At 38.4% G+C, this 15,800-nt stretch overlaps 1 protein-coding gene across 1 annotated transcript in view; it reads left to right on the top strand.

The window, feature by feature from the left end:
- The window catches only part of HNRNPLL (heterogeneous nuclear ribonucleoprotein L-like), an 18,916-nt gene extending 5,784 nt beyond the window's left edge, over window positions 1–13,132 (top strand). The window contains exons 3-12 of the mRNA XM_009074037.1: window positions 131–216; window positions 2,461–2,557; window positions 2,646–2,718; window positions 6,627–6,698; window positions 8,325–8,542; window positions 8,704–8,825; window positions 9,522–9,723; window positions 10,633–10,690; window positions 10,808–10,906; window positions 12,799–13,132. Of these exons, the coding sequence (XP_009072285.1) occupies window positions 131–216; window positions 2,461–2,557; window positions 2,646–2,718; window positions 6,627–6,698; window positions 8,325–8,542; window positions 8,704–8,825; window positions 9,522–9,723; window positions 10,633–10,690; window positions 10,808–10,906; window positions 12,799–12,854 (1,083 nt within the window). The 3' untranslated portion in view covers window positions 12,855–13,132. The remainder of the gene's footprint in view (window positions 1–130; window positions 217–2,460; window positions 2,558–2,645; window positions 2,719–6,626; window positions 6,699–8,324; window positions 8,543–8,703; window positions 8,826–9,521; window positions 9,724–10,632; window positions 10,691–10,807; window positions 10,907–12,798) is intronic.
- Window positions 13,133–15,800: the final 2,668 nt, after the last annotated feature.

Genomic DNA, 15,800 nt, shown 5'->3' with positions numbered 1-15,800 from the left:
AAGAAATGAGAAGTTAACAAGCCTTTTCTCTGTTCTTTGGCATTTAAATGCCAATGCAAGAATATGTTTTGTGGAGCTAAAGTGTTTCAAATTTCACATCTGACTAAAATATTTGTTTCTTCTTCCTTAGGATGTTTTGTATACTGTGTGCAACCCTGTTGGCAAGGTTCAACGTATTGTCATATTCAAGAGAAATGGAATACAAGCCATGGTTGAATATCCTTTTTGAGTGTGATTTTTTATTTTGCTTTAGGTTCTTGACTCCAGATGGGTTTAACATGAGAATGTCTTACAGACATACAGAAATTAGAACTGACCATGCCTTAGACAGAAATTAAAAAAATAATTTGGTCTCAAAATTGCACAGTATTTTTCTGAAAAAGTGGCACTTACACATTTCATCTCTATAGGAAAATGGCATTGTCAACAGTGGTCTTGATAGGCCCTAAGGCTAATAATTGCAGACCTGAAATATATCTTAGATTTGACAACCCCTAATACACAGAAGCTTCATGGCTTCTGACTGTTGATACTCAAGAAAATGGGTAAGGGATTGCACAGGTGCAGCTTGACTTCAGACTCTTTTTAAAACAGTTCCAGTATATACTGCTTGTCTTACTATTCCACCTTCAATAGAGCACAAGACAAGCTTGGGTGTCCTTGTCCCGTTCATCGTGTGTTGAGGAAATTCCCTGTTCTCATATCCTACTGTTGGCTCTATTTGTGACAATAAGTTGTACATAGGTTGAATGATCAGAGTTGTGTGTTATTGTGGTTTGCAAAGTCAGTCTGATATGGTTATGCCTTCATTTATAAAGCCCTGATAGCCCTCTTCCTAAAGGCTGATTACCCTCCACTTTTGAGCTGTTATCTGGACAAAATTTACGAAAATCACAGGCATTCTGTTGTGATTTCAGACGTTACTGATGCGGCAGGATTTATTAGTGGGTCACTTCTGTAAAACATGACTTAACTGGTGGCTGCATTGGTGATTTGCCAGGCAAAGAGAACTACCCTAACTTCCATGAAAACAAACTACTTGCCATGTTTCTCTGTAGAAGACTTAAACTGTGTGTCCTAACAGTCAGCAGTTTGACTTACTGTATGTGTTGAGTTTGTGGTAAGTGGTGTTGTCTGGATCAGATGACTTGTACAGTTCGGGATTATTCTGTATCTTGTGAAAGATTAGGGAAGTTGTGGGGAGGATCCTGTACACACTCTGAAACTACCATATTTGCATCCTTTGAATGAAGTTCTGCAACTTTCCTTTTGTTAAAAACAAAACCAACCAGCAATTGAAAGAGAACTCAAAAATGTGAGGAAAGTAATGCAGCAGCACAGAAAAACAGTTGAGGGAGCAGGAAAGTGAACATCAAGGCAAGCCTTATCTGAAAAGTGCAAAAATTTATGCAAATTTAAATGCTAGTTGCAGTACCTATTACTTCTGCAAACATACTCCCACAGTTCCAGCCAGTGTCAGTTTCTTATAGGTCTGGGAAACTTAACTTTTCTCACTTTTAAATTCCACAGTGGGTTCACTTGGAAGAAGCTGGGCCACAGGAATGTGGTAAAATTCAAGGCATATACTTTTGTTACAGACTACTTCCAAAATTTCACTCAATTATATCAAAGTATGATATCATTGATATCAAAAGGTCTGGTCTGCTGCAAAGTTTAGGCTTTCTGATACTGTATGTTATTGAGTCTGTATGAGATCATGGATTGCCATGTGCCAAGGCCCAGATACATTTTCCTGCTAATCATGGAACGAATCTTGGAGTATGCAGAGCATATGAAGTAACTTAGATGCATCTGTCCTGAGCAGCAGATTTAAAGCAATCTGCTTGTTGTATTTTTTTATGCAAGATGATTATTTGTTCATTCAAAGTCTGTCTCTTAGTTCTGTGGTTTTATTTGGCTAATGGGCAAAAAAGGGTGTAATCTTTCTTAGTTTTTGCTGCAAAATAACTACTCTGAATTTATGTGCTCCCTACCCACAAGTAGGGTCTCTAATGCTGTGAGAAGGGATGCATTGCCTTAAATCACACTTTTTTGCACCTGAACTCTGATCCCTTCTCAAATGATGCAGCTTGAACTTTCCCATCAAGGATTCTCTAGACTTGTTGGTAACTCTTAATGTCCTCTGATGAAAATTACTAACTGCACCAGAATATCCCCTTCCAAATGGCACAAGATCAGAGCATAAACAGAGCTTGCATCCATATAATCCACACTGAGGAATTTACTGATTTCTGAACAGTCTCATTGTTGCTGCTTACATCTCTTAACTTAAGTTGAACCCATATGCACTTGTTGGTGATTTGACATAAAAGTCTGTATGGAGTTCTTGCAGGGTGTATGACAGTGAAATATCTGCAGACTACAATAATAAAGGTGTATGAGATAAAAGGGACGTGAATGAGACACCTGGGGGGAAAAAGTCCTTAACATGATGTGTATGTTTGAATCAGTGTTTTGTGCCCAGAAGGCGAAGGCTGCACTCAATGGAGCAGATATCTATGCAGGATGCTGCACTCTAAAAATTGAATATGCAAGGGTAATGCTTGGACCTTCTCTTTTAATTTTACTAGAAAAATATCTATAGTCAAGGCTTAACCTTTTTCACTTTTACTTTCTTTGAACAGCCAACTCGACTTAATGTCATTAGAAACGACAACGATAGTTGGGACTACACTAAGCCATATCTGGGCCGCCGAGGTAGGTTTTCATATGTTATTGCTGTAGATGTTTGACTATACTAATGACAATCCTTCATACGTGGTCAGGCTGTATGGCAATAGTCATTCCAAAGCAGACCAGCGCTGCTGGAGGCTGTCACCAGCCAGGGAATTAACCCTGAGCCCTAGTGCCCCCTACTGCCGTGTGCTTGAGCCACTTAGTTCAACAAGGAGCCCACACCTGCAAACACCTTCGCAGTTCTCAAGGACTTGCATTTCTCCAAGCAGCTCTCTCTCTTTGGAGGAGAGGAAACCTGGCACAGACTATTCCTTATAAACTACAAACTTGCACACTGCTTCTCCTTCGAAAGGACTCTTTTCCCCTATGTTGGACAAGGCATTAAGAAGGATAGAGGACTTCAGCAGGCTGACTCTACACTTCATCATGCACCACATCGGCATCAGCAAAAAAAGCCCCAAACAAACAAAAAAACCCTCTGAAAAAACTCAGACTTGCAGTTCACCTTGTCTGCATACTGCATGCACCACCACCACAAGTTTTTAAAGGAGGACATTTTCAGTACTTCAGATTTGTGTGGGATGAATAACATGATAGACTGTACCCATTCTGTTCGAGTTTGTATGTATGCTGGTCTTACTTCCCTTAAAATTAACACTGAAAAATTGAGAACCTCCAAAATTAAGAACCTCTTGTTGATATAATTGACATTGTAATCTTTTTATTACTTGCTGTATGTGAGAGTTGCATTCAGACTTAAGAGTGTAAATATTGTCTAGTAGTAGGGAAATTTAATCCTTATATGTAGATAATTGGAACAATGCAATATCAATAGGTCCCCTCAGCTATCTTAAGTATTAAAATAGGGAGATTCCTACAGGCATACTTGTCTCTTTAAGTACTCAGTTGTAAAAATTACCACAGCTTAACTCATGTCAGTGAAAACTATGATTATATGTGTACAGTCAAACTGCTGTGTAGCCTAACTCCTGTAACGTGTTTATTTCAAAAAGAAACCAAACAAAAATATGTTGATCTGTTATTGAGTGCAGTGTTCAGTAACCTATGTACAATAATGTGTGCAATGTAAAGTTAGAAAAGTGAAGACAATGTGACCAAGATAGGCTATATGAGAACCAGGGCTTTGGCTGTTTCAAGTGATACACACTTCCCAAGTAATTCTGCAGAGACACTTGGCTTGTAAACTGTTGTACAACTACAAACTTAGGGCTTGGATTTTCAAAACAAAGTTCTTGTAAAAAGTTAACAAGGGAGCTACAGTATTGGTTGCAGCTTGTAGATTATGACTTTGTATTGGGATTCAAATTTTTTCTCAAATTTCTGAGTTTAAAAAAAAAGGGATCCTGAAGAAACTCAAGGGCAAGAAAAAAGTCTGAGGGTTTGATGTAAAAAATCTAAAGGATTAATTTGACCCTTGACTTTTGATCACTGCAGTGTTTGGAGGCTGACTTGTAACACTGTGCATCCATTATATTATGTAATTGGTCTGCAGATAGGTATGGCTGTAGGAGCTAAAGGTTCCCAATACTAGAGCAAACAGTGGAAAATGAAAAAGAATAGGTATGGCCTGCTCTTTCTCAAGATCTCTCATGCCACTCTTTTGTTTTTCTTTTGTTACTTTGACAGCCTGTCTCTATTTTCTATGCATCATTCTACTAGATATAAGAGGAAAAAATTAGAATTGTATTTCATATACATATATATATTTCATTATATATTGTATATAGCATGATTTTTCATTTACTATGGCCCACATTCATTTATCTAGAAAATAGGAACATAAATTGTTGAATGAGCACTGAAATGTACTTGAGAATTGCTCTAGGCATCTAGAGCAATTTTGCCCATAAAGTAATCCAGGAGTTGGTTTGGTTTGGTTTTATTTTGAGAGAGAGCTTTTGTATTTGTGCTTCAACTTACCCTTGCAACAGCATTGTTTGGGCTTTGAACTTAATGTAAGCAGAATTCTAGAGCTTTCTCTGCAGCAAATAAGATCTTAGCCCAAAGGAATTTCATTCTGAGGACAGACATGCTAATAAATCCTTTCAGAATGTTATACTTCCCCTCACATGTTAGGAAGGAAAATACGTTTTGCTAATGATTTTATTTTTTAAGAACTTGTTTTAGTTTTTTATGGTAACAAATTACAGACTTGCTCATAGTATTTCTCCACTAAAGTAAACTTCCTAACAATTGGCTGCTGCTATAAACCTGTATTGCATTAGACTGAACTGAAAAAACCCACCTGACTTTAGTATTCTGGCCTTTAGCCAGAAAGTTGAAACTGTAGTTTGGAGCATTTCTTTTGGTGGTAATAGCTGCATGCTCAGTGACTCAAGGGCAAAACCAAAAATCAACACCTCTCAAGCTTAAACTAGATTATAAAGAACCTTTCCTGTCAGAATATTTTTTTAACCCAGATCAGTTCTCATGTTTCAATGTTTGTTTACACAAGTATTTGTACTGGCACAATTCAGGGACTTTGTTCAAGGGAGAAACAAGTGTGGGGCAAGAAGAGAGCACTGGACTACACCACCATGAGGAGGAAATACTTGTCAGACTGTTCTCCCAGAATTCTTTAGTTGACGAATATGATCCATTATGATATTTTACTGTGTACAGTTTCAAAGGATTTAGCTCCACAGACTGGAATTAGAAAACCAATTTTTCTGAAAGATGGTTGCTGCATACAGTTTAAATGCTCAAAATACTTGCCTTCTAGAGCTAAGAACCAGAGTTTTTATCCTGAATAGGGAATGGAAAGGTAAAACTTGACAAAAGTAATTTTTCTTCTATATATTTGAAGGTGTTCAGGACTGTTCTCTCTTCAAACTTTATTGCCAAAGTAAATTATCTGACTTAGAACCTGTCCTCGAAATCCTGAGCAGAAAGGGCACATGCGATTTCATCTCCCACTGTTGTGTAATGTGAATAGGTCCTTTTTTGGGGGAAATACTTCCAACTGTATTGGGCTGGAGTTGACTATTTTCAGCAGTCCCTTAAATTTCCTGGGGACTCTTGTAAACTGATAAATGTCTTGCCCCATCTTTTCAATGTGGCTCTTTTAATTGTAAGAGAACAATTGTTGCTTACCACAAAGAAATCTGGAAGTTTAGATTTTCTCTGTCCTGCAGCATAGATCCAATTAGAAAATACAGCTTTAGCTGTGATGCACTGCGTCCCTCCATTAATGTAGCCCCCTTGCTTAACTTTATATCCTAGACAACTGGGTTTTCTTAAAGGATTGACTACTGTTTCAGTGCATTATTCAGTGATATTTTTCTTCAGTTGAACTGTTACGTGCTGCTGATAATGCCATAGTGTACAATCCTTTCAGCACACCCGTAAGTCAGTTCTGTAGGTGTTCTGTAAATATATATGTACACGTATGTAATGCTCTCTGTTTACTGATTATGAAACCATGTAATACAGGTTGTTGTTGGCTTATGCTGAAACTTCTTGAAAGAAGCCCACTTTGAAAATGTGTTGCTGTTGAAGCTAATATTATGATTCAGGTACTGTCTTTCAAAAGTACTGCATTTCAAATTTGTTTTAAGAAACACATAGGTAAATCCTGCTGTATGGTGTTTTCTATATTAATGTGTGGTGTCTGTTTAGGAAAACTATTGGGTATTTCCATAAACTTTTAATGTCTGCATCTCCTCATTGGCCACTGCCCCAAATCAACTTAAGTGCAATTTGTTATACAGATGGCAGTCTTTTAATTTTGGTGTCCCAGGGCTACAGCTTGTGCTTTTAGACATATAGTGAATGAGAAATCATTTATAAAATTAACAAGGACTCAAATTACTTTTTCGCTTCTTAATTAGAAGCTTTGTGTCTTAACTGGAGAAATGAAGTGCATAATTGGCATACTAAACTGTTTTCTTTCCCTTCCCACATGTTAGACAGAGGGAAGGGGCGGCAGAGGCAAGCTATTCTGGGAGAGCACCCATCATCGTTTAGACATGATGGTTATGGTAAGTAGCACAGGCTGACAGGGGCTTATGATTTCTGTACATGTTATGTGGAATTCTAAATATTCAATCAATGCCTGACTGTGGATCCCTTCAGCGTGAATAGTTCACTGTTGTGCTGTACCTGCAGTGCTGTCAGTCTGTTCTGAAAACACTGGTGGTTCACTGAAATCCATATGCATTCATTGCCTTATCTCTTCCCTTCATTGGAGCATCCTGCTCTACAAATTTATTCCTTAGAAGAATGTTTGCTTTCAGTTGCCATCACCCTAGCAATGCATAGAAAATTACATCTGTATTGAGAAAGCAGTGTTACTGTAGAAAACAGCAACATAGCTTGACCAATGGTTTGGTGCAACACAGAGCTCTGATGTTCTTGCATGCAAAGCTATGAATTGTGGGTGTTGCGTTTCTTCTAATTTAGCTAATTCTGAAAAGGTGTGGCTATGTGACTGTCTAAGAATGATGTTTTGGAATTAATGCTATAAAGCACTGCAGTTGCTACCAGTGCTTTCTGTAAATGAAGATCTGCTTTCACTTTCATGTGCTAGACTAAGACCTCAGAGTTGAGAAACAAATGTCCCCACTTAGATGTGACTTTTCTAGTTATTTACTTAGCTATCAGATGCAATGTGATTTGTCTTGCCTCTGTCTTTGCAAAAGTATTTATGATATTTTATAATGTAGGTTGACCTCCTACCTACTCTTTCCAAAGGTTCTTCAAACCTCCAGAATTACCAAGTTCCACCTCGATTCCCTGATGTTCTTTTTTTCATTCTTCTGATACATTCTTCTACCTTAAGTAACGTGTCTGTCTCCTCCTATACCACTGTCCTCTCTATCACTACTGCTTTTTTGCTGAAGAAAAAAGGACAAAATGTTTCTTTTATACTTGGCTTATGTGAATTTCACATTATTTTTGTCTTAAGAAAAACAAGGATCCTCTCCTTGGTCTGTAATACTGATGTTTTCTATAAACATAAGTATTGCATACTAGTAGTGTCTTGTCATTAAAAAAACCACCAAAACCCAGGAAACCTTACCTGTAGTGGGAAATAGGACTGCTTCATTTTGTATTAGTGCAAGAGTTTAAGCATTCCTGTTTCTTCCAAATGACCTTTTTGTACAAAGACATAATCTTACGGAAAAAGAACAGTGTCATCTGCTCTCCTGACTTCTGGCTAAAAGTTCACTCCTTTTGGTTTGTTTTCCGTTTTTGGTGTCCTGTAGCTCTATAGGTAGACATGGGAATATTTCTGAAGGTTGATGTTAAGTATTCCTTCTGATAGGTTTATGTTCAAATATTTTGTATGGTGCAGGGAAGATACTTCCTTTGTAATTACTGAAATACCTTTTTTCACTGGTATACATGTCTTATCTAGTAGTGTAAGAGACTTGGAACATTAAATGGAATAGAAGAGGGTTTCTTTGGTTGTTTTTTGTTTGTTGGGGTGTTTTGTTATTGGTTTCATTTTGTTTTGTTTTTCTTTAAACTGGAAAAAGGATTAATGGCAACTGCTGTAACTTACCCCTCCTGTAAATATGCACCATGTATGTGGGCTTTAATGCATGATTAAGTATTGAATCTTACTTCAAACAATGTAAAAACATGGTCTTTCATCTCCTTAGGGTCACATGGTCCTTTGTTGCCCTTGCCAAGCCGGTACCGAATGGGATCTCGGGACACTCCAGAACTTGTTGCTTATCCATTGCCCCAGGCATCCTCTTCTTACATGCATGGTGGAAATCCTTCTGGGTCAGTTGTCATGGTTAGTGGGTTGCATCAGCTCAAGATGAACTGTTCAAGGGTATTCAACCTGTTCTGCTTATATGGAAACATCGAGAAGGTAAGGCATAATTTATTAGGAGCTTGGAAGATACTATAGTCCTTTTAAATGCCTTGGAAAAAAACCTGGCTGAGATGGGCTAAAATATTACCTAATAATTTATAAAACTACTGGTGGGCTGTTTGTTGCAATGTCATTTTTTTTAACCTTATCTATCTTAGGTGAAATTTATGAAGACTATTCCAGGCACGGCACTGGTTGAAATGGGTGATGAGTATGCTGTGGAAAGAGCAGTCACACATCTCAACAATGTCAAGTTATTTGGAAAGAGACTTAATGTCTGGTAAGTATGTTTTATCAGATTAATAGTCTACCAGTAGAGGATGGAATGAGATTGCAAACAGACAGTATCCCATTCTGTTGCCATTGTGGAAGTTATAATTTCCAATTTGCAACTGTTTACTTTGGCATTGAGCTGAAGGAGGGTGGATTTAGCTTAGATATTAGGAAGGAATTCTTCCCTGTGAGGATGATGAGGCACTGGCCAGAGCAGCTGTGGATGCCTCATGCCTGGACGTGTTCTCAGCCAGGTAGGATGGGGCTCTGAGCAACTTGGTCTAGTTGAAGGTGTCCCTGCCCGTGGCAGGGGGGTTGGAACTAGATCACCTTCCAATACCAACTATTCCATGATTTTTCTATGATCTATTTATGATTTTTATTCATTTACATTAATTAAACATATGGACATTACATGGACTGACTATTAATAAACTGTATTCCCTGATGTGTCTAATCCATCCTTTCTGCATCTTGTTATGGAAGGTGTCAAATCCAACCCATCTTGTTCTTACTATATTTCAAATTGTTACAAAGAAATGTCAACTCTGTTCTGGTTAGATCAATAATCTGCAAAGTATGCAAGTCTTAATTATTGAAGAAACTGTAGCGCTTTATATATACATACATGTGTGTGTGTATATATATACACACACACACATGCATACATATACACATACATATCTCCATTCTTAAATTCCAGTGTTTCCAAGCAGCATTCAGTGGTTCCAAGCCAGATATTTGAGCTGGAGGATGGCACCAGTAGTTACAAGGATTTTGCAATGAGTAAGAACAATCGCTTCACCAGTGCTGGCCAAGCATCTAAGAACATCATCCAACCACCCTCCTGTGTGCTGCATTATTATAATGTTCCCCTATGTGTAACTGAAGAGACATTTGTAAAGGTAGGCAGTTGAAATGCCTGTGGCATGCATTGCTTTGGGGCTCTATCCTGGCTTTACACTGTGCTGCTTTTAAAAAGATACAACTGGGATGGTTACAGCAAAGCCACTGGAAGAGAGCTGTTGTTTAAAATAGGTTCATAGTGTCTCCGTATAGAAGATGTTATATTTTCACAGTTCTGGAGCTGTTCTCTCAATTTTGTTTTAATTTATTTTTTTTTAATGCAAGAAACAAAATCTTGGAAATAATGTTGAGGAGCTTAATTTGGGTTTTTTTGTGGAGAAAAGGGAAAAGTCACACAAAGCCAAATATGTGAAAGGGCAGGACTGCAGTTCACAAAAGATTTACTGACTGAATCCCTGAGACTGTCACTCTAACAACTTCTGGGATGTATTGGAATGGAGAAAAGCACCTGGAACACTTTGCGCAGTTGAGTTCTAAATGAACTCGTGATGCTTAAAACATGCAATACTGGGCATCTTAAGTGGTGGCAGTGGTAAAACTGGTAACAGTTCAATGAGTCTTTTCTTAGTTCAATAAAAATATTTTTTTTTCAAACTCTGAAAGTTAACATTGGTTCATGAGTGGTGTCCTTGTAAGTACAACTTCTGAGTTACTGTATTGAAAGGAGGAATGTAAAAAAGTAGAACTTCTTATTTAACAATGTTCTTTGGGGTAGTAGTGATAACACAGATACGGGAACCTTGTTTTGTATGCTGTAGAATGGTATTTTTAAAAGTTACCAGTCTAAACATATTTTTAAATATTATTTTGTCATAAATTCTTGCAACCTCTCTTAAAGAGTCAGAACTTTCCTTTTTGTGTGTCTCTTCCAGGAACTTGGAATTTTTGCTAATGTGTTTGTATGCATTTTTGCTGGAGTTTTACCTCTTATTTTATTTTTGTGACAGTTATGTGAAGATCATGAAGTTCTCAGCTTTATTAAGTACAAAGTGTTTGATCCAAAACGTAAGTAAGCTTTGACCTGTTTGGGAAGTTGTTTGAATTCTAGCTTTGATCAGAGCATATGCTGTCAGGAGATGTTACTGATCCCCTCCTTCCCTTTTTTATTTCTGATTTTGACAGCTTCTGCCAAAACACTGTCTGGTCTGTTGGAATGGGAATGTAAGACAGATGCAGTGGAAGCTCTCACTGTACTTAATCACTACCAGATAAGAGTCCCAAGTAAGCAAATTTTCCTGATCTTTATCTGCTATAAATTTTTTTTTTTCTGTGGAGAAGGACTTAAGGGTTCTGGTGGGCAAAAAGCTGGCCATGTGTGCTTGCAGCCCAGAAAACAAACCAAATCTTGGGCTGCATCAAAATAGGAGTGGGCAGCAGGTCAAGGGAGGTGATTCTCTCCCTCTACTCTGCCCTTGCTGAGACCCCACCTGGAGTGCTGCATCCAGCTCTGGGGTCCTAAGCCCAGGAAGGCATGGACTTGTTGGAGCAGGTCCAGAGGAAGGCCAGGAAGATGTTTAGCTGGATGCAGCACCTCTCCTGTGAGGAAAGACTGAGAGAATTGTGTTCAGCCTGGAGAAGGCCCCAGGGTGATCTTGTTGCAGCCTTCCAGTACTTTAAAGGGAGTGACTTTTGACATGGGCAGGACATGCGCAGTGCTGGGACAAGGGGTAATGGCTTTAAACTCAAGGAGGAGAGATTTAGATTTTTAGCTGTTAGGAAGAAATTCTTGACTGTGAGGGTGGTGAAGTATTGGAACAGGTTGCACAGAGCAGCTGTAGATACCTCATCCCTGGAAGTATTCAAGGCTGGGTTGGATGGGGCTCTGAGCAATCTGATTAGTGGGTGGTATCTCTGCCCATGGCAGGGGACTTGGAACTAGATGATCTTTAATGTCTCTTCCAGCCCAAACCATTCTGTGATTTTATGATTCTTTCACAGTAAATACAGAGAAGTCTGCAATATCTTGGACAGCAGATTCTTTAAGTTATTCAGCTTACTGCTCTGAATTTACTGTTCTTGTAGTAGGTTATCTCTAAAACCAGAAATTTGAGGCCAAGCTGAATTTAGCTCCAAACTAGTAAGAACAGAGCAGGGGGAGTTCACAGGGTAAACAAGTATACACTAGGTCAGATCTGCACTGGACGATTAAGAGAGTTTACTGGATTAAATGGAATTTTTCCAGGTCTTCACAGACATAACTTTGAATTCAGCCCAATGTCTAATATTAAAGTGCCTTCTCCAAACCATTATGAGTTTGTCTCCCTGTGAAGTGTTTTAACAGTTTAAATCTTTACTATTTCCCCACACCTTTGGTCCTCCTTCTCAATAATGGACTGAGATGACTTCATGGGCAGAATATTTTTGAGGATATTACAGATAACATTCACAATTTCAGTTTTATCTCAGTTTGGAAAGGTGATAACAGCAAAAGAACTTTCAACATGAAAAAGGCAAACCCTAATGTATAATCCAATATAGCTGTCACAGGAAAAGATAGTATTTTAAACCAAGGACTGCTGGTTCAGACTTGGAGTCATAAGATGGTCTGAGACTGTCTGAACCAGGAGGACTTATCTTCCATTACTTGAGAGGCAGATGTGGCTGCCATCCATGGATCTTGGCAGCTTTTCCAAATAGAGGGGTGTTGTTTCATGCTTTGCTTTCTGGAGAGGCCTGAAGGGTGTTCTTTTCTCAGTCAAACACATGTAAATACTGTTTACTGCCACAGTGTCTCTGATAGAATTGCCTCAGTCAGAGTCTTGACTTCCTTAAATATCTGTGCTTTTGCCTGTTAAATACTACTTCTATAAATGGTTCAACCAGGAAGAGAGGCAGTGATAGTCGTAGTCTTTCTTGTGTACAGCATTTGGAGTTCGATCTACATTGCCTTGGGACCACAGATCCATCACTTTGTTTTTTGTCTAAAAATGCTGGTAGAGTATCCCTAACACCTCCTAACAGGTCACCTGGGGTCTGAGGGCCACTCGCAGGGATAGGCCCTCAGACACTGGTGGGGGGTGAGTCTTAACTGTACAGAATTGGTGAACTTGTCAGGTGATGAAAGGTGTGCTCAGTAAGGTGCCCTGAGTATGTTCTGTGTTGCCTCCCCACAGATGGCTCCAACCCATATACCTTGAAGCTTTGCTTCTCTACTTCATCCCATTTATAGAGAAGAGGACAGCATGTTAAGAGCTACGTTCACCTCGATTTGCAAGTTTAAAACTACACTTCGTTCACAAAGCTCTAAAGTGGTTGTTCTAATGTTGCCTTGTTTCAACTTAATTCTAATATCTTTTATCTTGTTTTATAATAAATGGATGTTCCTTCATAAATACAAACCAGATTTTTTTCTTTTTGCCTCTGAGAAGTACATGTTGTAAGCTTACTACAAAGTTTGTATTTTGTTAGTGTCAAATGCCTAAAGAAGTACCGGTAGTATAAACAAGGTTGTTTTCTTTCAAAAATTAAATATATTTGCATTTTCAAAATGTTAAAGATTAGCAAGTATTTTTCCATTTGTAGTCTTAATTGGCAGATAGAACTGTTACATCAGAATTTTAAATGTAGAACTTGTATTTCAGTATGCTAAGTAGTGAAGTATGTTGCAATACTAAAAAGCTTGTATTTATAAAATGCTTTGATCAGGTTAATGTTGCACATACCAAACTTTTCGTAGTATAGGCTTGATTTATGTTCAAACAAAGCTAACATAGAAAATTATTAAGTATGTACACATGTATGGGATGAATTCATACTTAAAGTGGTTTTGTTTTTTTTAAAAACTATTTTCCATTTGCATTAGCATGATGCCATCTACAGCTAGTCCCACCCTAGGGGCCTTTTAAAAATTAAAATTGCAAGCCTGTATCAATGTGTTCATCCTCATTGTCCATAATTTAAATCTTTGGTGTTTAACATATCCTTTTGACTTTTCTTTAAGCAGTGATTATGACATACTAAATGGTAAAAGTTGGATATGTGACAAGGTTGATTGCAATAGAAACCAAAGTGGTAAAAATAGTTCAAAACACAAAGCAAAGCCCTACCATACTCTTTCATACCTGGACAGTTAATTCAATGTTTTCTTTTGTCTGATTTATCTTATACATCTGTTATGACCATGAAAGAATTTGCAGGGTGAATATCCTTGGCCAGCCTCTCGCATAAACTGAGGTAATCTCAGTGGGAATCAGATGATGTAACTGATTACGTGACATGGAATTAATGAGGCAAGAAATTGTTCACTTTGGGGAAGATCATTTATTTTGTTCCAGTACTTTGAAACCTCTTCTGGAACTGGAGTTGTGTCTTCTTTGGGCTAAATCCCCAGAAATGTGAATCTAAGCTGGGAAGTCTGGGAGGTGTTTGTTGTCCCAGGCTCTGTGTTTGTTCCCCTTCCTGAATTTGCAGCAAAGTGTTTAGGGTTTCTTTCAGTTCTGCAATTACTTATCAGACAGAAGTTACTTTATCAGATACTTTATGCTTTATCATACAAGTTTTTGTTCTATCTTTACATATTTTTTCTATATCCATCCTTTATGCAGGATAATTTGTGCAGTATGCTCGTCCTTGAGAGGTTATGTTGCAGTACATTTACAGCCTGTGGGCATTGCACGTCTTTCAATACAGACTGGATTTTCCCCATTCTGAATTTCAAGGCAAATACTCCTCATCATACAAGGGAAAATGTGTCAGCTGTCCTTCAGGTTTTCCTATCAGTGATTCGTATTTGCCTTGTCTGCCTCCATTTTGTTCATGCTTCAGGTAATGAGTATTTCAGGTGTTCAAATCAGACTTCTAATGTGTCTGGGAACTGAGAACTGAAGGACAGCTGCTCTTTGGCAGCCCTTTCAGCATAGGGTTTGGAATAGTACTAGCCTCCTGTCTGTGAGGTTGCAAACTGATTTGCATTTTAGGGGCACTGCTTATAGTCTTTCAGCCTCAGTGCTCCTTCCCTGGAAATTGCTTCCAGACAGCTCCAGTGCACAAGGCTGCATGCTATATCTTGCTGCTTGCCACAGAAGTACTGGGTACTAGTGAAATGTTCTGTGCTGCTTAGTGTTTTAACTGTAAAAGGTCTCTCCCAATCATTCATTTCTCTTCTGTCAGTGTGAATGTTCTGTGGAAACTTGTTTCTTCTGTCATAACTTGCTTTGCTGTTTGTATTGCTGTAGTTTCAGAAGTCAAGTTGTCTGTAGTTGAGCATTAAAACCAGTGTGTTTTCTGTTGGTCCAATTTGCAATGTGGGATAAGTGACCCTTAAAGCATTCAGATTTTATAAAAAAAACCAAAGCACTTTAATGTTTTGGTGTCCTTAGTGGGTCACAGCGTTCAGTGCCTAAGATCTTCAGTGCAAGGCATCTTTACTGTGTCTTCCCAGATCAAATGGAGCATGGTTCCTGCTGTATCTTGAAGGACTTGACAGCAACTGAAAGTCTCATATACAAAATGAGTCGCCTGTGTCACATGGGGAAGAAAAGAGAGGAGACTGAAAAATTGTGCAAGCTTCTTTCTTCATAAAATAATCATCTTATTTATGTATTCATGAGAACAGGAAAGATTCCTTGTTGGTGTTTTGCTGTTAAAAGGAAGCCTACAAGGATGGACACTTGTCCTCAGGAAGGAATGAGGTTGGTCTCCTTCCACACACGAGATCTGTGTTGACCTTTAATCTTGCTCTGTAGAACAGAGCCAAAACAGTGGGGCTGGTGAGAAATTAGTTGTTCCAAGGGGAATGATGTTTGTCTGTCATTTGGCAGTGGTATTACTAAACTTCTTAGATTAAAATTAGACCTTTAAGGTCTCTTAATGCAGTTGTTTCTGTCTCTTTTGCATAAGCCATACAAGCAACATAGTGAACATTGCTATGCACATTCCCTGCTGGTAAGCAGCTGGCATTCACACTGTAATACCTTCGTGTCTGTCCCACTGTTTGTTTTGTGGGGTTTTGTTTGTTTTTCTAATTGATCACCTTTCTTTGGAACTAAATGATATATTGAGGTGGAGATCTGTTGCCTTCTGTCATGCTACTCTAATCCTTATTTGTATTTATTTTTCCTTATATGCAAGAAGTGGAGGAATAGTTTCTTTTTGACGCTCTATACCACCACAGCAA

The sequence above is a fragment of the Acanthisitta chloris genome, unplaced genomic scaffold, assembly GCF_000695815.1.
Source record: "Acanthisitta chloris isolate BGI_N310 unplaced genomic scaffold, ASM69581v1 scaffold22384, whole genome shotgun sequence".
Classification (NCBI taxonomy): domain Eukaryota; kingdom Metazoa; phylum Chordata; class Aves; order Passeriformes; family Acanthisittidae; genus Acanthisitta; species Acanthisitta chloris.
This window is presented reverse-complemented; position numbering and strand designations above follow the sequence as displayed.